General features: G+C 42.5%; 1 protein-coding gene across 1 annotated transcript in view; it reads left to right on the forward strand.

The window, feature by feature from the left end:
* The first annotated feature begins 404 nt into the window (after positions 1-404).
* Positions 405-24,200, forward strand: part of LOC147697921 (cullin-4A) — a 625,511-nt gene continuing 601,715 nt past the window's right edge. Inside the window, exon 1 of the mRNA XM_086934608.1 lies at positions 405-795. Coding sequence (XP_086790734.1) covers positions 636-795 — 160 coding nt within the window. The 5' untranslated portion in view covers positions 405-635. The remainder of the gene's footprint in view (positions 796-24,200) is intronic.

Genomic DNA, 24,200 nt, shown 5'->3' on the forward strand with positions numbered 1-24,200 from the left:
CTCCCCGGCTCGCTCCAATGTTATCTGGTGATCCAGACTAGACGGCTGCTGTCGCCTCCCATGTGAAGTGACGTCGAAGGCAGTTGTTGTTGTTATTGTCCATGTGTGCCTCTTACTGCCGTTTGGTGAGGGCACGTGAACGAGCTCCTCTGGCTCCAGCACTCGCTGTATCCGGTGCGGACCGATTGACAGCGGAAGCATGAAAGCCTCAGTGGCAGTCTCGTAGGAGTACACAAGAACACATGTATGAGAGCAGCACAGCCACAGTAGTACCCTGAATATCAGGTTCCACTTCTTTCACCGGTGCGCCGTGTGTCCTGGTTCTGTTTGAATAGGGCCGCCTCTCCCGAGATGCTCTGTGGAGGGGGAGGCGGCCGGCAGAGGCCATCTTGCCCGGTGTGAGTGCGCCGCGGCAGCGGGAGGAGTCAGCACCGGCGTACGTACCGTACTCCCCGCGTTTCTGGCAGGAGGGAGCTGAGAGTGTCCGTGCACCCGTGGCTGCATCAAAGTGCCAAAACCTCTTTCGTGTCGTGCACTGCGTGACTTTCCTTCAACATTTATCTACCTAGGTAACAGTAACTTCTCAAGACAGGGTCTCCGGCCCAGGCCTCCACCCCGCTACTAACGGGGCAGCCATGGCGGAAGAGGAGCAGCAGGCACCTAGAAAAGTCGGCTTCTCGCCCGCCGCGGCCGGCCACACCAACGGGCTGACAAAGGGTAGCGGCGGTTCCCTGGCAGCAGCGAAAGCTGCAGTCTCGGGGGGCTCCAGGAAACTAACCATCAAGAATTTTAAAGGTAGGTTCCGCAGCATCTCTACTGTCCTCCCACTCCCTCTAATGGAGCTGGTGAAAAGTTACAGGTAGGAAACACCTTCCACCAACTATTCTCCCATGTGTCAGCGCAGCAGGCACTGGAGTCCAAGCCACCTACATTTCTTTGCGTGCATGTAAATGGCCCGTCCATTATAATAACATTTAACGCTTGTATTTTTGCCTCATAATATTTGACCTTCTCCGAAAAGAGACAACTCACAGATGTGTAGAGGTGGGTGAAATCATACATGCCAACATTTCAGGAGAGCAAAGTGGGAGATTGAAAAAAAAAATCGGGAGAATGGGGCTTTGAATCGGGTTACTGGCATGTATGGGCTTTGGAAGTGTGCTGCTGCAGGATTGGACATTTGAAAAGCAAATGCACGTTTTTTTCTTACCTTTCAAAAGCATGGAGCATAATGGCAGGCAGAGAGGGTGATGCAAGTGTTGGGCACTGGCCTGGCAGGTTGTTGGCAGTACATGCACCCCCCACCCCCCTGTGGCAGCCTGGGCTGAAACAGCACCCCCAGCCCCAATACTTCGCAGGTCTTTAAAAGACGATTCCCTTGTTAATGACGCTTTGTTGGTTTTTCACCCCTTCGAGAGCCCCTGCATCTCCACTCTTTGCTGGAACAATTAGCACTTTACACAATACCAAGCCCTGTCAGCTGAAACCCCCGAGGAATCGGGTTTTTGCTTGTTGGAATCGGGAGGCGGGAGACTAGCCTTCAAATCGGTAGTCTCACGCCTGAATCGGGAGGGTTGGCATGTCTGGGTGAAATAACAAATTAGGAGTGAGAGCCGAGCCACGGGTCGGCTCTGGCTGTAAGATCCCGTACACGAGCCGACCACTAAAAATATTTGACTTGCTAATTATGCACCAGCACCACACATCGTGTAAGAAAACGATTAGGTGCCCCCAAAATAATAATAAAAAAGCATGTTGCTTTAACATGTAAGATCGTTTCAACTTATAACATCGGATATCTCTGCATCGATTAGTATTTAATAATTGAAACATTCATCCGATCGTCGTAAGATGCAAATCAGTTGTCATGTGTACCATATGTGTGGCCATGATTCTTATTGTACATGGAACAACATTATAGGCCATTAAATCAAACACAAGACGTTTTAGGGTCTTTGATGTGACAATGAACGAAAACGAGGCTGGTGAAATAAGTGTTTGACTACAATTACACAATTAAGGAGGGAAGCCAAGATTGAGCCTAGATTTTTCATTTTCATTCAGCCACTAAATGGGTATTTATTTCTAACATCAAAGGCCATTCATTCTTTGAAGAGGAGATAGGTGTGTGGGGAACAGGCAGAATCCACATTTATATTTTTGATAGTTTCACATAGCATGAGCCTTGCCCACGTACATACAAGTGCCTCACAACAGACTGTTGTGTGTTGTCTTTCAGGACAGGGAGATTTGTCTTCTTTCTGGAGTGGAAGTTGGGATTCAAACCTGACTCCACAGGTTACATGATCAGCATTTGCCGCTAAGCCACATGGGCTCCCTGCACACTCTGCTTGTTTTGGACTTGAGTGTCTAAGAGAACCTCCAGGTTAGGCAGCGCCAATCATTTGACTAGAGTATTCAGCAGCTAGAAGACGTATCTCTGCTGTTTCCTCCACCTTTTGAAGTTTACTGCAGATGTTCGCAATTGTCTTCCTTTTGCATTGATGGTCATCCTTTGCTTACCTTCAAGTTCTGACTTTTTAAATAAATAAATAACCTCTACATAAGGCTTAGCTATCTTCCATTGGCCCTTGGTTTTTTTTTTTTGGTTTTTTTTTATGGAGCCCAGAAACCTTTAGTGGGGCAAGCCTGAATTTGTGTCAGACAAAGTACTCTCAAAATTGAATACCTTTCCTGCAGTGTCCAAAGTTCAAAACTTTTCTGAGTCCCAACTTTTCAGTTTTTATGGAGAGTTTCCTCTTGGTCTCTTCTAAGGCTCCAAGGACCTCTGGGCCAGCAGCTAGGGACCAGGACTCATTCCAGTAGAGGCCACCAGCAGGCTTCATTCAGTCCAGGACTAGTTGCTATTAGTCAGTTGGTAACTCCAGGAAAAATAACTCTTGCAGTTTGTGTCCTTGAGCCACAGAGGAGATCAGTCAACTGATGCTTGGTGTCCACTTCTCAATCCTGTGACAAGTGGGAGAAATCCCTGCCTTTCAGGTCTCTGCACAGGTCACAGACAGCAGGCCCAGCCCTTCTCTTGTTTACCCATAAGTCTTGATGTGTTTTGATGAGCTGGGGATTAGGTGCTATTTTCGTAATGTTCGCTAGCCAGTGGGTGACTCCTAGACACTCCCTAAGAAAAGAGAAAAAAGCTCCAGAGTGCAGACCTTCCCACGTTCACAGAACATCTAGTTTGCCCTAACACAAAGTATCCCACAGTGCACTGTTATGCCGTGAATCGAACATGGCAGAACCCCTGTGTCCTTGGAGGCGGTGGTGTCCCAGCCAGGGATATTTCAAGAAAAGTCATTTCCTGTTTTTTTAAACATACTAAGCTAGTTATGGGACCACTCACCCCCTCCTAAATGGACTAGTATGAAGTTGGCAACGCGGTACCCTAGGATCAAAGAACTTCTTTTCCCCAGGCCTACATTTACACTTAACTGCGTATGGGCAGGCTTCACCCTCCTTTCTTTCAAGTTAATTTCGTTCCTGAACTCTCCCCAACAGACCTTCCTGAAAGAGGACGAGTCACATACCTCATATGCAGGTCTTATGCAAAATACCTGAGCCATTGTTTCTGCTCTGGGATTAGTTTTTACACCTCTTAAAGGGCAAAGTACTAATGGAGACAGCTGACTGAAGGCTAAGCCTAGTAATTAGCCTTGAACTTCAGACAGGCAAATACCAACTTTTTAACCACTGCTTTTCTAAAAAAATAAAAAAAAACGTTGAATCATTTCTGTAGTTTATCCCAAACCAACTTTAACAAATTTTTTTAAATTTAATTGCACTTAAGTTTTTCTCATAGCATCAACTACATTCTTACCTGGAGCAAGTCACTATAAGGAAATGGCAATGTGAAATTATTATATGTTCCACGTAAAAGTACTGGGCATCCTATCTTGTATGCCACAAGGCCTACACTGGCATGGCTTATTTAATATTTAAAAGGCATGTTCTTTCATGTCAAAAAGGGTTGATATGACAGGTTAAGTCTCCGGTTACCAAGCTGCAGCAGGCAGGCTACGCATTTAGGCCTCAAGCCATGTTTTCTTTGTCAGCCTCGTGGATAGACCAACATGTGCTGCAGTCTTGATGTGATGTTTACATTTTTCCATGCCATTGATGTATTTCCTGCAACTTACAATATGGCCTGTCGGAAAAGATAAATATGCCTATTAAGTTATTTAATTTTACCATATTTTACGGGTCAGTGTACATACATTCGGGTCTAAACAGAAGTACCCCAGTGTGCAATGTGCAAAAAATGTGGGTGACCACGTAAAAAGTGCAATTTTTTTTTATCAATACCCCTCTGGAGGTTGTCACATCTTGAACACGTTTTCATCCTTCAAACATGCTAAATGCCTGACACAGACTTTAGTGGGACCAAGTGCCGTGGAAACCTATCTCACCCACCAAAAACTTTCATTCCCATTGATTTCAGGTTGAACACTCTTCAAAGTCTCACCCTTCCTTGGATCCTCAAAAGAGAGGTGTGGGATAAAGAGGTTTGCCTTCGATCGCGATGCAAGTGCGTTCTGACTTTGACTCTGAACTTCAGTATTTTACATGCATGCAGGTTTATCCTCTGAAAAAAGGAATGCAAAAAGAAAAAAGTGTCACTTGATTTTAGAATTGAGCTTGAAATGACTTGGAACTGAAAGAATTGTACGTTATCCCATGAAAAACATGCACAATTTATTGTAGCACATGGATACCTGGGCTTTTGGTGCTACTTAAAAAGTTTAACATAAACTAGCCAGGGTTATTGCCCAATCAAAAGAAGTAAAAATACAAACCAAGATTGAGTTGTATGTTTGCTTGATTTCACATGCTGAATTCCTCCATTTAAAGGAGTGAGATGACTATGAACCGGAACAAATTTTATGCCGCAAAGATACTTGTACTAAAACTTAACACTCAAGTAATTCAATTTCCCGTGGTATTGCTTCATGCATTGCACACTACACATTGAATGCTTATTCCTTCGGTAATTAAGGTGCTGTACTCTGGCTTCACTGCCCAGACAACTCTGTACATGTAGATTTTCAGTTTTAACTCAATAAAGATCATATTAACTCAGCCAATATAATCTGTTAATTGCTCATTGAAAAAACTCGATGTCTGGTTTATAAAAGCAACAGTAAAACATCAAATTATCTGCCTCATCTAAGGATGAATGAGCAGCAATAACTTCGTATGGCCTTTCCTGGGATCCCCGAATACCTTCACATTTGCACCAGGTTGCACTATTTTAGTAGATTCGTTGGAATACAGATAGATGAAGCTGAACGTTAGGGCGAGAGTAGCAATGCCTTTTTTCAAAAATCGTTTCCATGTTTTTCTTTTAGCAGTATGATTGTGAGTTTGAGGGCCCATCTGAATGCATTTGGACTGTATTGAATAACATATTTGCGACATGGAGGGTATATGTAGGATTTAGTTTTTGCGTTAAAACGTGTAACATGACTCACTCTTTCAAGGTGTAATAGCTAATTTCAAGAAATTGTTTTTACAAGTATATGATCGACATATTTAGGAGGCTTCATGTTTGCTTTTTTTCAGTTTGCTTTTGTAGAATGTACTTGCAATAAACTAATCAGTTTAATCCTTTCACCTGCATGCAAGGCCGGGCCTATTGGCTTTTGCAGTAGCTATTTAACTTTCTCAAATTTATGGTATGCGGCACTCCCAAAAAGGGGCAGTGGTGTCATCTTTTCATTCATGGCTTACATTTGAAATATGAAAGTGCATGTAGTTACTATCACAGAGTGCCTGATTTCTACTGACGAGTAGTAGTAGTAGTTTATTTGCATAGTTACTTAAAACCATTGCAATATAAGGTTTAAAATAAACAATATATATTTTTTTTAAAATTACCTCCCTGTAAAAAAAAGAAGAAACAGTATATCCCCACTCACAAATTTACCTTCCTAAATAAAGGCATAAAATCTCATGTTTTAATTAACAGTAATATATAGGTTCATTAGTAAAATTGTCTAAAAACAGTTAAGAACAGGTTTTGGCAAATTCTTTCCCTCAACCTTCATGAATATCACAAGGCTACTGTTCTACTGAGAATCATGAAATACCAAAATTATCTAAAAGACAGTTAAGAACAAGTCATAATGATTTATCTAGTGCCTTACTAAGCTTCACAAGTCCGCAGATCAGGTGAGGTTCGTGAGATGCAAAGAGTGTCCAAAAGGCAATTAAGAGTCAGCTTTTGACATTTTCTTTTCCACTGCCATCCTAAACCTCACAAATCTACAGTTCAGCTGGGGATCGTGGGGTGCGAGGCAGGCAAGAACTGCCTGTCTTTGTGAACAAATTCCTTGTCGGTTAAAATGGAATTTTAGCAGGTGCTTTCGTTCTTCCAACAGTTTGTTACATGAGCACAGCAAATGCGGCAATTCCTCCGGCTCCGAACCACATAACCGACAGAAGAAGCCCGCCTTTTCCTTTAACCAGTGCGGGAGGTGCCGGATACAGGGTAACAGACCCAGCCTGTACTTTAAGAATTTCATTTTGGTTATTTTTGAATAACCCAAACCGAGATAGTTCTGCAATACCTGTGTGGTATATGAGTTCTGGATCATCTAGCAGTGTGACTTTTTTGCGAATGATGCCTTATCTTTAATCCATGAGAGATACTTAATTGTTTTCCTGACCAATCTTTTCAGCGTGGTATGGCTTGTCGGGGTGTCCCAAAGCTGTTGTAAACCAGGATTCAACAGACTCCTTTTGAGGTACTTTGTGGCTGCTGAGGCTGGATGTTTTAGCTTTTTCCATAGATGGTCATTTAAGGTTCCTTGTTTGGCTTTTCGCGTTTTGTTTCAAACTAATATATACGCGCCCTGGCTTGCCAGGGTCTGTTTCTGGACGCCAAACTCAAGCCTGATTTGGGCAGGTGAAATTTGTTGGGCAGGCTAAATATAATCATATACACAGCTGTGACTGTATTTTCCAGAATCTTAGCATCTCTGCCTTTTAGTACTTCACTCCCGTAAGTTATTGTTGGCAACAGTTTAGCTCGATTTACTTGTGTCAGAGGCAAAAGAGACGGGCCCGTTGAGTGCTACTGGGAAGGGCAGCCATTCTCCCATTCACAGTATTCCATTCCTGCTGATAAGTGCTTCATTTGAAGGCATATCTTTTTATTTATAATAGTTTTAAGTACATGCAAAACATTTATTTTATAAACAGACTACACCTGTCTCCCAAACAGCTTATCTAAGGGGTTAAGGAGGGGAGAGGACCCTTCAAAAAAGTTATGGTTGCAGTTTTTCAGGACTTTTATGTTAATGTGGATGAATCGGAAACTGTGACTTCCTTACATTGTATTGTGTTCCTGGTGACTTCAGATGCGGAACTTATTCAACAAAAGAGGGGACAAACGGGGCTTGATAAAGGTCCACCGTAGTTGCCCTGGGTTAAACTAGAACACAAGAGGGGTACAGTGTTCCTGGGTGGCAATTCGACCACGGGGTGAGTACTCAGAGTGGTGAGGAGGTGGGGAATACCTCCTTTCGGAACTAGGACCCTCACACACCCAGCAAGCTAGGTGTCATGCTTCATCATATGGGTCTGCTCATCAGGCCGGCGCTGCAGTGCTCGACGGGCACCCATAAAGGGGCTCTTTATTGGAGATCTTTTGTTCCTTGCCGTATAGGTGCCGTGGGTATGAGGGGCCTAGTAAGATGTAGATGTGGTGTATGGGTTAAAACAGGTAAGGGAATCCTCTATAATTATTTTTATTCTGGAGAGGTCACAACCTGATTAAAAAGTAAAAGAAGGCGGGCAGCTATTTTATTTTAATCAGACAAAAATTACGCTCTACCCCTTAGACCACTCCAGAATACCCAAGGCACCTATACGGCAAGGAATAAAAGATCTCCGATAAAGAGCCCCTTTATGGGTGCCCGTCGAGCATTGCAGCGCCGGCCCGACGAGGAGCAGACCCATACGATGAAGCATGACACCTAGCTTGCTGGGTGTGTGAGGGTCCTAGTTACGAAAGGAGGTATTCCCCACATCCTCACCACTCTGAGTACTCTCCGGGTGGTCGACTTGCCACCCAGGAACACTGTACTTCTCTTGTCTTTCAGATGCGGAACCCCAGAAGTATTTTTTAAGATGTCAGACATTTTCACTTTGATTTGTTCCAGATCCTTAACTACTTCTTTTCATTATGAGTTCTAAAAATTCTGTTGGCATCGCAGCCTGCCTTTCTGCTGTCTGAATTGAAAAACGTACGCCAGTAGAATTATACCTGACACCTCATAATATTTTAGCTTTTTTTAAATTTAAAAACCATGTAAGTTGTTTACACCTAAAATTTGACGAGTTAGTGCTTTTAATTGTCCAATAAGTGGAAAAGCTTGAAGAGTTATAAGAGTGAAAAGTATGATTTGTTTGCATTTAAAAGTGTTAGGTGGTTCTTTGCCCTGATGAACATGTTTGGACTGATTTGAACCACAGATAAACTCTCTGGGTGCACACCATTGTGCTTTTATTAAACTTGTCTATGCTATCGGAGACGAGCTGTCAACCATATGTAAATCTGGACCAACTATCTGCACAATAGTCTTTGTCCATTTCCAGAATGAAATGTACAGTTGGAGGCTCGATCCCCTTTGCAAAACATGCTGTCTCTTTTTGAAGAATCTACACAAACATTCCTCAAAAATTCTTAGCTTCCATTGAATGTTTTTGTTAAATTTCATACAGACTTGTTTAATAAGTTGGACGTCCTAAACGAGTCATTCCTTATTTGCATAGTATTATTCTTTCTCCGTGGTAGTGAAAACAACGGAACAGATTTCCTCCACACCTGGCATGCACACTTAGCTACTACCTGAAAATAATCTTTAATGTTTTAGTGCAAATATGTTCTGTAGTTTGTGATAAAATTTGAAAGGGCCATCTATGTAAATTAGTGGAGCTGAAAAGTGCAATGACTTTGTGGTTTGCAAATCATGTGAACAGGTTTGTGACCTGTTCAATGCTCTTTGACCAAAACCGCTTGGAAATGTCATTGCTAGTGCCATTATGCTATGCAAAAACCTCATAACGGCAAGCAAAGGTACACAAGACCACATCACATGAAAAACAGTTATGTAAAGGCCAGTGGTTCTGGGTCATATGTACAGGCTATTGCCAGTACGCACCAGGGACTGGTTAGGCTATGGCCAAAAGTCACAGTCAAAGTCTGTGCTTAGCTCTCTAAGTTCAATGGACATTGTTTTGGGGGCAGAGGGACTGGTTGAAACTGTTAGCGCCTAAAGGATTTGGCCTGATGGTATTTAATACTAAACACCCCAACTTACACGTTTCATCCATTTGGAAATCCCAATGGTGCTTGACAACTCAATGAACCTTTGCCACTGTGCTGTGAATGGATCTGGAACAAGAGCAAAATTCAAGCAATATAATAAACTGCCAGTTCATTAATGTTCAGTCAATGATGAGATATTGAATACGTTTTCAAAACCTTTATTTATCTTAAGGATTAGTATGGTTTTGTCCACTTCATTCAGATTTGTCAGGTTTACAGATATGTTGACTAAAAGGTTGATTAGTGACAGCATAAGTCAAATGCAGATTGTTCCATAAAGGATCTTGTCACTAACTAGCTAACAGCCTAATCTACTGTACGCATAGAAACCCATGAAGAGTTCCTTTTTAGAAAAGAGCGAGATTTCGGAGCATAGAGAGAACTTCCCATAAAGAGTCGTTCTGGAAACTCAGCTGAGTACCCAACAGTTGCAGTAGCAACTCTCAGAATATCACTGATTGATAGATTGTTACAGTAGCATTGATCAAAGTAAAGGAAAATGAATAAAGTCACCTTTAGCAATAGCTGTCTGCAAGTTGGGAGATAAGAGAGTAATTGTGGAAGAAGGGAAATAATCATCTTAGTAATTATAATAATCCTAACTTCACCAATACTGCTCATTAAAATAAAAACCCACACTAATGTAGCGAACCTTAGTAATTGTCTGATGCCTTCATCCAATGGAAAATGCTCGTCCGATTGTATTGTCACCTTCAGTTGCTTCTTCTCAAGATTCCAACGCTAAACATTCACGCCGAGGTATAGTTAACACTGGTGCGATATGATAGTGTTATGGAGGAAAGCTCTTATGAGACGGAAACAAATATATCAGTGATGTTCTAGTTAAGCATACATAAAATATGTCTTAAGTCATAGTTCATTTTTACAGTCTATTCATTATAGCAAGGCTTATTGTTGTACGGATGATATATTATAGTGTGATTAGACTAAGGGAACTTAAACTTAGTCAGCACATTCTTTAGCAGGATGATAATGCTAGGTAAAATGTCCTAAATAAATGTCTACTTAGGTATGAGCAAGAGTAGAATAGAACATTCTTGGGCCCAGATAAAGGGGCACATTTAAGTATGATAGCTTATTACAAAAAAAATGTCTTCACGTTATTTTCATATACATTTAAGTAAGCACCTTTCCCGTACGGGTTATTGCCTATGTGAAAACATCCTTTTATTCAAAGCAAAAATGCATTCTAAAATGATTCTTTTGCACATTTAAAGTAAGCACATTTTTCTTAAGTGTTATTTTCTATGTAAAATCATTTCTGCAACGTTTGAACACCTAGAGTGCAATTCAAACATGATCTGCAAGTCAATATTTTGTGTTTAGAATTTATTTCCAACAAATAGGCAACACCAAAGTATATCATAAATGTGTAAACTTTCACTAGGATAACCTTGTTAAGAGGAAATGTAATGCTCAAAAGACATAAAAAAACAAATTCCTCTTAACTTCAGTTGAGGGAACGTTATGGTTACAACACAAACTATAAAAATCACTGAAAGTCCGCTATTGTGTGCTACGCAGTTATGACTTTACCCTTATGGTGAGCTACGCAGTTATGACTCTACCCCTGCACTGCTCATGATGTAACAAATAATGTCACAGTTAACATCATGGTGGTAACTAATTGTAATTGTAAATTTTGAGTGTTTTTTAGTCTTTGGTTATTTGGTTCATGACCATATCATCCCTTTGACGTAGTTTTGTCAGTTAACGTTCTGTATACATATCTAGATGATCTCATACCCATCTACACCCTGTTTAGCACACCCTTAGCCAACAAAGTAGTTATAGCATTAATTTACATTCTACAATAGTAGTTGAGTACTACATGCTTGCGAAATCTCCTCTTTTATATTTACAAATTTCGCCACAAATGCTGGAGACCAACCTCTAGATGCTTGGGAGAGTGTTGGCATAGTTTAATCAGGTCAATTAGTGGGTACGTCTGCACCTATTGCTGGTATGTCTGACTAACATGCAGATAATTAGCTGGGGCATCAGCATGATTGGGTCAGCCTTTCGCCGTATTCTGAAATGTATGAAATGAAGATGATAGAGTTCTGCAGCAATATCTTATGTTATATACACCTGATAAGCAGCAAAGAAGCCTTTAGCAATCGCTATGTGAACAGCTAAGAATAGTACACATTGTTATATTTTGTATATAGGGAACAGGTTGGTACGTGTTGCTGCTGAACCCTAGAGGCTCATCACAGCATCTGCTGCTAGCCTGCTTTTTCTGGTACTTCTATGGGAGCAATGTCAGTGCAAAGGATGGTGAGATTTAATCCACTCCATACCATGATAAGACATTGATCTTCCAGATCCCCTGACCCTGCAACTCCCTGTGAAGTAAAGAGTAGAGGTTGGTGAACCCTAATATTGTCTATAGTGCTCATGGTCAGAAAAGCTCTATACATGGTATTGATGATTCAGGTGTAAAGGCGGCACCTGGGGCCTGCAGTTACAGTAACACAGCAGCTTTTCTTTACTTTGTGCCCAATTTACCTGCAGCGACCTTCAGAGGCTGTATGTTGGTAACTTACTCTTTTTCAAATGCAGTGTGATGGTGCTGGCCTCTGACTCCATCCCAAGAGGTAAATCATGATTCAAACTTGTCAACTTGGGAGCCCCACCCTGATGTGTATATATTATGCAACAGCTCCATGTCAACTACAGGGCTATGTAAGCTCAACAATAGCAGGCGACAGTAATTGAAAGATATATCGGAGAAAGGCAAGAGTGTATTCTGGTACCATATCTATTTAACATTTTCATCAATTACATTTTCCGGACAGGAGTCTGATAAACCCTATACACCTGGCATCAGTGCAGTGCTGTGCACTATTTTATGCCTACAATTTCCTTTTAATGGATCGTACTTCCATGTTACTCCAAAAAATGATTAATACCCCTGATGAATATGTTGAAGAAACTCCGCCTTCAATAAACTTGGAGAACATTCAAACAATTTTTTTTGACACGTGATCATATGGAAGGTCCTGTTACATCAACAAATACAGATTGAAACGGTAACTGTACAGATTAGGATTTCATTTTGTCCAGAAGTTATCATAAAGCCCATCATTTAAAAATAAAATGGCAAGAAAAATTATTTTCTGATAAACGACTACGTTTCAATGAGAATTTGATGTGTTTCTGTTACTCCCTTTTTAAAAGCCTATGTAGCAAAAGTTACTCCAGCCGTAATGCATGGTTCACAAGTATGGTTCCCAACATGAATAATGCGATTGGTAAGATAGAGCCTATTATATGGCCTAGATTGTTAAGTTTAGATAAAGGTACAACTTTATAGATAATTTGGGCAGAGAGAAAAATGACTTCTACAAAGGCCTGAGCATTCCAATCCGCTTAATTAAGGCCTATCACTTAGCCCTGTTATCGAGTATAGATTATCCAACTAGAATTTCAAGGAACTAACGGGTAACAAATCATCATCATACAATTGATTCAAATTTGATTGTGAACAATGGATCGATATTCTAGGAATTGTAGCTCCCTTTCTGAATGCAAGGGTAACTGCCACCTTAAAAGTAACCCATCAGGTACTTTCTAATATCATAGTACATATGAATGCCCTGTGTCATTTTTGCTTCACATTCCAGAAACGTCTTGGGGCTTCAGCTGTCTGTGTCACAAAACTGTTCAGGCACCACCTGAATCAAAATGGCACGGTTTTAGTCTCTTCCATCTGTTGTCCCAAAACCTTCATCTGACCTCCCATCTGTCCTTAGTCCCTTTTTCTAGGAGCCACTTGACTGAAATAAAATAACAGGATTCAGCCTTTCACTGCTGTATTCTCTACACTGAGCCCAAGAGTCTTAAACAAGTCCTTCTTCCTTGTCTTCTTTTCCCTGGTTTGGCTGTGTAAAACTCGTGTGGGTAGGTTGTCTGGTTGCTTTCTTTTTAGCATACATCCCTTTAAAATAATCCCCTTGTTCTGTTTTCATTTGTTTAATATAATTGCTCCTCTGCCTCCTACCATTTTCAATAGAAGGTGCTTTGCCCATGGCACAGCGGGACACTTGCTCGCTCTTCATGGTGCCCTCTCAATATCCAATTTTCTTCTTTGTGTGACCAATAGGTTTCAATCCGCTCCAAGCCAAATCTCTCTAGCACCCAATGCTCTTGCTCTCAACCATCTGGTCATCAGCTCAGTATCTGGCTTCTTTGGAGTTCCAGCCACTTTCAACTGTGACAAAACCAACCTCTCCTCCACTTTGCCACTCCCTGAACTCTGTTGTGGAGAATTTGGCTGCGGTGAACCCAACCGCTTCTCCTAGTGCCCGACAGCAGCGATGTGGCAGATTGTGGCCAAATGTAGAACACACTAAGTTCTTAACTGGGACCTACTCCAGTCACGATACACTCCTAATGATGAGATGGGTCATAGATAGGACAAGTATACTGACTTAGCTGCTGCAGGTATACACCATTGAAGACTGGGTGTTTAGGGTAACAATTGTCAAAGGGAGTAAGCACTACTTTGATGGTGGCACAAGTGACTCCGTTCTTGTAGAATCAGATGCATTTAAGGCAATGCATTATTAAAACCTCTGTAGGTGCGAGACCAGCATTATTATGCAAAATAAACAGGCAGGTTCAGACTCTAAAAGTCTCTGAAAACAGAGTGATAGACCTCTCTGACCTTCACAATGAGGTGAATACAGAAAGGTAGACATTGATGTGCTTAGTGGAAAGACTGCGGGGGTTCTATTACAATGAATACATAGCTAGGACACATGCCCAACAGGACAGTGCTGGAAGACTCTTGCCTTGGCGACCCTGGAAAAAGAGGATCCCTCATCATTGAGATCCAAAAAGCGAAGGGTGAATTGGTGCACTCACTGGTCAATATTAACAAGGCGTTCTTCCTGTATTACAAAATGTTATATGCAGCCATGTAGGAGTGCCTTACGCATAGCACCCCAGGCTTGTATTCAGGCAGTGGGTATGCCAGTCCTAGCTCTGGAAGAAGCGGAGTTGAGGGGGCCAGGCATAACAGAAAAAGAGGTGAGAGCGGTAGTGAACGCCACATGGCGCAGGAAAGTGCCTTATTCGAATGTGCTGCCTGTAGAGTTCTTCCTGACATATGTTCACTTGCTGGAACTAACTAGCCGAGCTTTGTAACTATGCCTGGAAACATTATGTATTACCCCCATCAGTCCGTGAAGCATTGATTGTGTCTCTCCCAAAGGAAAGAAGAGATAAGCTGCCACTGTCCATTTGTAAACCTCTCTCGATGCTCAACTCAATATTGTGTAAAATATAGTCTATTTGGATCTTCCCTAGGATTCAGGGTTTAACACACCCGATTAATTCAGATTTATTCCCTGAAACAACATGGCAATGATCATTGGGCATCGAAAAGGCATTCAGTACCTTCAATTGGCAGTATTTATACTTTGCCGGAGTCTGCCTGAGCATTGTGGAGGTATTCCTGTGATGATCTCAGCTGCTGTACACCCCACCCACTAGACAAGCCCAAACGGGAAGGGACATATTGCAGTCCTACCTAGTGGGCAGGGGCATGCACAAGGCTGCCCAATATCGCCCATCTTTTTCAGGTCCCTGCTCTAGACGATGTGCATGCGCCGTCTCAAAAAGAGGCCTGTTGTATGTACTTTGTGGGCTTCAGCCTGTCCATAGGCTTGCCAGTTGCTGGCTCCCTTGTCGCTGCATTATTGGTTCTCGCCCCCTATTTGCCCTTAGCATGCATGTATCACAACTCCTCCCTTGGGAGAAGAAGTGATTTGCCTAGAATCTCAGGATATTAAGCCGATGCAGAGATTCAAACCTGGTTTGGCAGGTCTGGGTGTTACACCACATCCTCTCCAGCAGTTGGACAATGATCAGTACACACCTAGTATTCACAGGGGTCATCACATGCCTTTCCTTGATGCTGCTTCGCTGCACTCCCCGTCCACCCCTCCCCCCGGGAAACTCTGTTTTTGAATATTAGGGAAAAAACACACACACGAACAGGACACATATTAGCTTGAATCCGTCCTAAACAGGCAACTGGTATTTTCATAGTTGAACAGCAATCGGACGGTTCACATGCCATTGTTTTTGAGCATTTTCGCTTTGATTACAATATATATATGAAAATTGTTTCAAGCTTGGGTCATTTCCCTTTGGTACATGAAAAACACAAAAACATTCCGAACAAAGCAAGATCATTGTTTTCTATAAAATCCCTTGTGCAACACTGAAATATTTCTAAACACGGATGGCTCTCCCTCTCTGCCTTCACCTGAACTGGGGTGCACGGATCCTTTGCACATGTGGGTGTGCACTTCGAAGGCGCAGCAGCAGTACCTAGGAAAGGACAGAGCTTGACAGAGAAACTCCCAGGATCACATTTTATCTGTGTACATCTCTGTTTCACTACAATACCTATTCGTGTTGATGGGGGCTCCTGGTTGATTATGTGGTATTTGTTCCGTATGTTAACAACAAGGGGGACAAAGAGTGGGAGGGACTAATATTTATCGGGGTCCAGTGTGCATGTCCCAATAAACTGATCATCAAAAATTTGCACAAAGTTCCCCAGGGAGTGAGATCTATGCGAGAAAGAGTGGAAAGGTTCCCCTTCTCTGAAAGTGTGGTTGTATCTAATAGGCAGGGGCAATCGTCCCTTGTCGGAATTAGGGAAACCTCACACAACCGGCTGGTCCTGTGACTACTGTCGCGTTCCCAACCGGCCGCTTCGTATCATCATCGGCTTCCTGCTCCTGCGTCAAGCCGGCACTGCAATGCCTGACGGGCAGCACATGGTGCTGCACTTTAACGGAGATCTTTTATTCCAGAGCCGATGTTTGAGTGGGAGTGAGGGGCCCTAATTGTGAAGTTGTGAGCGTGTGAAAGTGGTGGTTTTAAAAAAAGTTAGTACAGTCTACTCTGGGTACTTTTATTCCTGTAGCTGCCTACTTTATTAAAATAAGAGGGGTATGGGATTTTCTACCAGTCGATGTGTGGGAAACCCGTTTCAACCCTCAATAAGTGCTCTGGTCGACATGTTTCGTGCCATCAAGGCAATTCTTCAGGACCAAGAAAAGTGCTCATAAACTCAAATCAGCGCCCATAATGGGCTGCGTGGTTAAATAGATACAACCTGGGGGGGTCAGGATCTGGAGCAGGAAGAGTTCCTGTGATATACTCCGCCCCAAGGTCGTTGTAGAGGAGTCTCCCCGGGCTGCCTGGGTAGGACCTACCTGGTCAATAAGTCACCCTCAAAAGTGGTTGAAGGAGCCGTCACACCTACGTCCATCCGACCGGCAGTCTCAGTCGAGCCGTATGTAAAATAAGCACAGTGTTGGAAATTCCAGTAAGCAGGAGCCCCGCTGATGCAAACATAATTCTTATGTTTGGTAATGCTATGCATATTTATTCAACCTTTATTTTGGACTGAGGCTTTGTGGAAGCGTATTTTACATTGAACTCAACAATCACAGTTTTATATACTGAAGTCGTGCCAAAGGCAACCCTGTGTGCGCCCGAACGTCGCCAGGATCCCCTGCTCCTCTCCTGTTTAAGGTCAGCCCTCCACTATTAAGTATTCCTCCATCACACTTATTAAAATAAGGGACAATTGCAAACTTTCTCCACTATTGTTTGAAGACTGTTTTGAATGTATTCCACTAACATTAGAAGGACCCGTAAGCTGTTCTAAATGTACATTTTGTTGCAAACCCAACTCTCTTAGCGACATAAGGTCAGAAACTATTACCATGGGGGAAACAGGCACCTTACTTCAAACCTAGTCCTCTCAATCCCCGCCTTCTACACATGGGATTAAGAGCCTCTTATGTAATGTAAGAACCCTACCCAAGCACACCATTGAATGCTGGGATCTCGTTTCCTGACAGAAACATGGTTAAGTCCCTATACCTGCTATCACGCTGGCTCTCCCACAGAACTATTGCATGATCAAAATCCATAGAGATAGGAGGCCTAGAGGCATATTCGCGATTCTTTTTAGAGAATCATTCAGAGTAACACTGATCAACACACTAAACACTGATAGGGTGGAAATGTGTATTTTTAAAATAGAGCTTTACCTAAAACATTACTGGGAAGGTGCCTTACTGTACCGCCCCCAAGGACCCAAAAATGATTTCAGCCTTCATCTTACTGAAGCTCTTGCACCACATGTGCTAACAGGCGCAAACCTGTTATTATTAGGAGATTTTAATTACCACGCTGATGATCCCTCGGATACTGATCTGTCCCAGCTTGCAGCTGACCGTGGCGCGTTAGGCCTCCATCAGAAAGTTATTGGCCCCACACATTCAGCTGGCCACACTTAAGATCTGATATTTTCTAACATCAGCACATTACACGGTGTGCCTCCCCTCCCCCTGACATGGACCGACCATGCTCTGATTTGTTTCCGAATTCCCCATCAGTAAAAACTTGTTCTGATCATAACTGCATGCGAGATTATGGGATCCGGCCACTGAACGCTACCGCCACAACCAGCTCCTGCACTGGGCAACCTCGGCGGGCGTGGTGGACGCCGCTACGAGGCCACTTTCCCCATTTGAGGCCTTTATTCTCCGCACCTCTACTATGAAGGGGACGATTTCCTTCTTATATGGGCTGCTGCTGACCACTGCGGTATCCCCACGTCCCCGCTATATGGAACACTGGGAGGTCCTTCTGGGCCGAGACGTTCCTGACAATGAATGGAAAAGCCTCTGGCGGGATATAGCGGCGCACAACCATTCGGTGGACCTTAGAGAGGCTCACCTAAAACTCATGTTCGATTGGTACCTTTACCCGTCCAAACTACATCGGATATTTCCAGCCTCCTCAGACAGGTGCTGGAGGGGTTGTGGTCTGTTGGGGGACTTCCGCCATATTTGGTGGGACTGCCCGGCTATCCGCCCATTCTGGGCTGAGATTTTGTCCCATATCAAGGACATCCTGGGTTATCCGATTCCAGAGTCGATGGATCATGTCCTGTTGGGGCTCCGCGACCCGATGTTGGAACATCAAACTAAAGCGGACAAACGTATCCTATGGCTCTGCCTTGGAGCCGCCAAGTTAACGCTAGCAGCGGCCTGGAAGAAACCGAATGCCCCGGCTATATCATTAAGGCACGCGAGACTATGGCGACTACTGAGCATGGAGAGAATGTCGGACATATTCCTGGGCAATTTAAAAAATTTCTTTTCTGATGGGGCCCTCTGGTCCGCTTTCTATCTCGAGGCCTGCCCTCTGCGGTCTGCCCCTCCGCGTTTCGTGCTCTTCACCTTTTCCAGATTTAAACGGATGGTTTGAATGAGGGGCTTGGAGTGCATGTGTGGATTGTCGCCACAACCAAGGAGGGGGCGGGGTGAGTGGGGGGGGGCCATAGTTGGGTTTGTTGGTTATTACCTGTTGCGACACCGCTTAGCCTATGGAGCTTGACAGCTGTTTGAGTCTTCTGTAGCACTGTTCCCCAGTTGGGGTTGCCGCTACCCATTGCAAGTCTATTGCCGGTCGGCTGACCAAGAAGGGGTTTGAGCCTAATTCTCTTTCTGCTCTTCGGCAAGCATTGACTCTGGAGCCTGCACCTTATCGTTACTCTATGCTGCCTCCCCTTGCCTCCTTTGAAGGAGCGTTCTCCAGCACCCCCTGTGTGGGGTTAATTGCGGATTGTCGCCTGTATAATTTTTGCTTTCCTTTCTTCTTTTTTTCCTGCAAATACTAAATAAAAAATGTTTAAAAAAAACTTGTTCTGAATCAGCCCAGTAATAAGATAACTAGGAGGCAATGGCATTGTGTCTTGCCAAATTCCTTCTCTGAGGTTTTTGACTTCCCTCAGCCCAAGTCACTCATATATTGACAGTTTCCTCTTGCTCTAAATTCTGCCTTTGATAGTGCTACGCGTCTTAGGATCAGGCTCAATTCTATGCATAGACCGCTTGTTCCTTGGTACACCTCAGAGCTTAAAGCTGAAAAAGTAGCTTGCAAGAAATGGGAGACGCTGGCGCCGGAGCTGTGGCTCAGTTGACAAAGATGCTTTTAGGCTGTCTCTTGTGACATGTCATCGAAATATCAAGAAGGCGTGGAAACAGTAAATCAGTGAGCAAATTGAGCGAGCTGGCAATGCCCCAAAAGTATTGTTTAAAACGCTTAAGAAATTAATTCATCCTCCTGCCTGCCGACTGCCCCCTTTTAGCATTGCAGGAACTATGCGACTCACATATTATTTAAAGGAGAATATACACCTAATCTATCAAGCATTTCCTACTACACCACCATATTTCAGCGCAGAGCTTAATGACTGCTTTTTCCCCAAGTTTCCAACCCTTTACTTTCTCTTTGGAGCAAATCCAGCAAGTGCTTGTAAGAGCCAAATCTCGATCTCCAACGGCCCTGCGTCACCCCAGGATTATAGCTCTATTGGCCAGTCAGCTAGCCCCTGCTGTCAGCCTGCTATTCAATACTTCCATGGAATCAGGCACTATTACTCCAGCATGGAAATCAGCAAAGATTATTCCAATTAAAAAAAAAAAAAAAGAACGTGGATCCATTAACTCTTTCAAATTACAGATCATTTCCCTACTCCCTGTGTTAGGTAAGCTACTTGAAGGTCTAGTCAATAAACGGCTGACTAAGCATCTTGAAGTTAATCAGATCTTGGACCCTCGCAATCAGGTTTCAGAGCATATCGGCCTTGGTTGACTTAACTGATATCTTCAGGTGTTCACTGGATTCAGCCGTTCCAGCCATACTCTTAGACCTATCTGCTGCATTTGACACAGTGTCCCTTGCCAAGTTACTCCTACTACTACAAGAGATTGGAATTACGGGGTTGGCTCTAGCTTGGCTCCAGGACTTTTTGAAAGACAAAGGCCAGTGCATCTTGCTGGGAACATTTAAATCCAACAAAGGCTATTTGATAAAGGGGTACCGCAGGGGTCCTGCTTGAGCCCCACATTGTTTAACATTTATATGGCATGGTTTTAAAAACTATGTCTTACGCGGATGACACTCAGGTGGTGATTTTCCGTGACCCATGTCATGGAAGGTATGAAGGCAATTGCTGGCTGGATGTTAAATAACTTCCACTAGCTGACCCAGGTCAAATTGAAATCATTCTGTTTGGGAAAGCCCAAGACCTGTGATCTACAGACTGGTGGCGTCCAGAGTTGTGCAAGGCCCCTTCTCCCAGTAAAGTAACAAAAAACCTCGAAGTTAAGGTGGACCAAGAACTGAACATGAGGGAGCAGGCTATAGCCACTACAGGTATCTGCTTTTCCACTCTGCGCCTACTAAATAAAGCCTTGCAGTTTCTCCCACTGACAGCCAGAGAGACCTTGGTACAGGCGCTGGTGGTAAGTCTGTTGGACTACAGTAACCAGTTATTGTCTTATGCCAATAAGTCTTTAATAGCCAAATTACAGGTTGTGCAAAACAGGGGCGCACAACTGATCTGCAATCAGCCCCCCAGAACGCCCTCCGCACCTCTACTACAATCCTTGCACTGGTTGCCAGTGAAAAAAATTATTGCATTTAAAATCTGCTGTTTAACTTATAAAGTGCTCCAGGAAAAAGGATTCCAATATCTCTCTGAAACTCAAGCACTATCTCCCCACTAGGAGTCTGCATTCCAGTGATAAAGAGCTCCTTGTTATTCGACGCGCCAGATGTGGCGGTAGAGCCTTTTTTTAATGTGGCTCCCTTCATATGGAACAGTCTGCCTTTTTCTCTTCAAACCTGTCCTAACTACTCCAATTTCAGGAAATCAGTACTGTTTTAGCTCGCATACACAGGCTCGAATTTGATCGAGAGCTGAGATACCTGTACTGGGGCGATTTGTGCCCTAGAGCAGATTGTGTTATTAATAATGAACATATAGCGCTCCATTAAAAAAAACTCTCTAGCTATTGTTTATCTCTCTATCTAACTTTTCTCTATAGAGCTTATATTTATCTATGTATCTTTTATCCATTTTGCTATCTTCCTTCTATCTTTCTTTTTTCCATCTTTCATCTATCTAGCTATCTGTCGTTTCTATCTTTTATCTCTTTTATTTATCTATCTTTTATCTATCGTCTATCCATATTTTATTTCTTATATCTATCTCTTTTATATATCTATCTACCCATCTTTTATCTATCCATTGCGATCTTTTATCTATCTAGTTATTCATTTTTAAGTCACTTAAACACTTACTGTTTTATGTCCTCCTAGTTTTTGAGCACCTTTCTAAGTTGTTTTTTTTTGTTAGGAGGGTCAGGATAATAAATTCAACATGGGGTCGAAGGGACCCTGCGTTGGATCAACATCCTGTGATTCTGTACTTTCATCCATTCTGAACAGCAGATGTGCTGCTAGACAACATGGCTAAAAGACATTCACATTGACAAGGGCAACAGCTTGGGCATTGTAGCGACCTATTGGCTTTGCCAGTGCTTGTTGTCTTAGCATTGGAGCCACAAGCTTGCATGTTTAGACTGGGAAAGCGCGTCAGTGGAGCAGCAGTGGCTGTATCCCTTCATCTCATAGTCTTGTATGCAGAAGACATTCTATTGTTCATGTGCAAGCTGCAACCTAATGTCAAATGCTAGCACCGTTTTTTGATTTTTTTTTCTTGCATTATAAGAGGTGTTTCAACTTTTACATAGCCTATTGTGTAGATTGTATGTTTGAAAGGTTAGAAGTGTACAATTATACGTGGGAAAGTAACTCTGAATGAGAAACTGGACCATACTCAACTTTAATTGATACAAAACTAACATGATGACTCGAAGGACTATTCATCTCTCGATGATATTAGGAGGAGTGATCCTGTTCCCAGGACAACACTGAATGCTGTTTGGATGGAAGATGAAACAGTTGCAGACGTTCATAAAATATGTTGTTATACAAGTGTGTGTTCCTAGAGTAGATGAGCTCCTTCTTTTACCCAACACATTTCTATTTACACAGACTTGATGCCACGTTGCTCTGAGACTCTACTGAGTTTCTTGAATTTCCCTTTATGGGATGTTCTACTTTGATATTTTTTATGAAATTAGTTGAAAAATTGTTAAAGCTTTATGCTTACCCTCACAGTATAGAGCTCTTTATGGATTCAAACTGACTCCTTTCTCCACATTCTTAGAATAGGGATTATTTCCTGTAGGGAAAGCACTTACTGCAATTATTATTAATCTACATATTGTTTTAACAAAATTACAATTATTTATTATTAATCAAATTTGTTTGCTGGACTAATAAAGATAATCTACTAAAAGATGTTGGTCCAATAAAACCCCTAAACTCATTCCTAAGTCTCTTTATTGAATCAAAAATAAAATTATTGATTATTATAATTAAACTTGATCTTCTCTTCTCAAAACAGCGGCCATGATCCTTCGGCCTCACAAAGTGGGAATGAGACTGGATGACTGTAAACCTGAAACTTCCAATTTAAATCATATTCTCTCTCCAGCATCACTAGAGTGCTAACTCAAAATGGAGCTTAGCAATGCGGCTCCAACAAGGAGTAAAAATGTCCAGAATTCCTCTAGTTGTATTTCCCCTGCACAATTTCCTGAGGCAGCCCCCCTGTCAGATTTCCTTTGATAATATTAACCTTTTAATGTGCCCTAGGTCTACAAACTACAAAAAAAAAAATATTCACCCATTTAAAATATTTCCCCCAAAATTGTTTAAAAAGTTTACATTGAAAAGCACAGCACTTTCATTTAAGTGAGCAAAAAATACCACTCTACGGACTAAAAACCTAAAAAGAACGAATAAACAAAAGGCATTGGTAAACTGGCGATCCCCCTCTAGGATTCCATTGGTACGGGTGAGAGACAGCGACAGGATACTGCACTTCAGACATGAAAATGGCAGGAAAAAGAAAAGGAAGGAACAAAGATTGGGGTAAGGTGCAGAGGAGGGGATGCTGGGGCGAAGAATAACCTACATTAAATCTCACTCCTCTGGCGTTTTTCAACTTTCTGGGGAGTAGGGATGGAGCTGAAATCGTATTTCCTTTAAGGAGTGGGTGATGTGTCAGTCAAATACACTTTATTCGATTTGTTAAAAATCATAAAAGAAATAAAACATTTATATACAATTAAAAGGTCACTTATTTCATACATATACACAGTCAAGGCAAATTCATTGTGAGCGAATACATTGGACAAATGCAATCCTGATCACTTTATATGCAATTTCTTTGTAGCAGCAAGCTAAGACTGTACAAGACCCCTCAGTGGCCCTTTTTTTGATTTAATTCTATAAGCCGCCACTAAGAAACTGGCCACACAAAATATAACACTATTGCTACACAGGGTCTGTAAGTAGACTAAGGCAGGCCTAACCTGGATGAAGCCTGCCTCTCTTAGTAAAGGTGCCAGGTATTTCTTCCTAGGGACCGAGTACAAACTACAAAACATAATAAAATGCATAGAATCCTGCAGAGAGAATTCATCACAGCTACACGGAGATCCGCTTTCTGGCTTGCACCATGATTGATAACTGCCTAGGGAGTAGTGAATTAAATTAAATCTAAATTTAGTTAACAGATGTCTATGAAAGGGCTTAGTTACAATTCTGAGGTAGGGCTCGAGTGAGGGCGAGATTAATAACAAGTAATGTAATCTGGCAGTTGGTTTCAACAGTTCCTGCTCCTCCCAAGCCAATCTCGCCCCAACCATAAGATGCTTTTTGGTCCAGATGACATCCTCTCGCTTGATGCTAGATGGAACATTATATAAATCTGGGCGTCCTAGCTGTGCAAAGGTATGTCTTATATATTCCAACCAAGGTATTTTCATTGCATGGTCTAGTGACATTACATCTGTCAACATGGCGT

The sequence above is a fragment of the Lissotriton vulgaris genome, chromosome 8, assembly GCF_964263255.1.
Source record: "Lissotriton vulgaris chromosome 8, aLisVul1.2, whole genome shotgun sequence".
NCBI classification, from domain to species: domain Eukaryota; kingdom Metazoa; phylum Chordata; class Amphibia; order Caudata; family Salamandridae; genus Lissotriton; species Lissotriton vulgaris.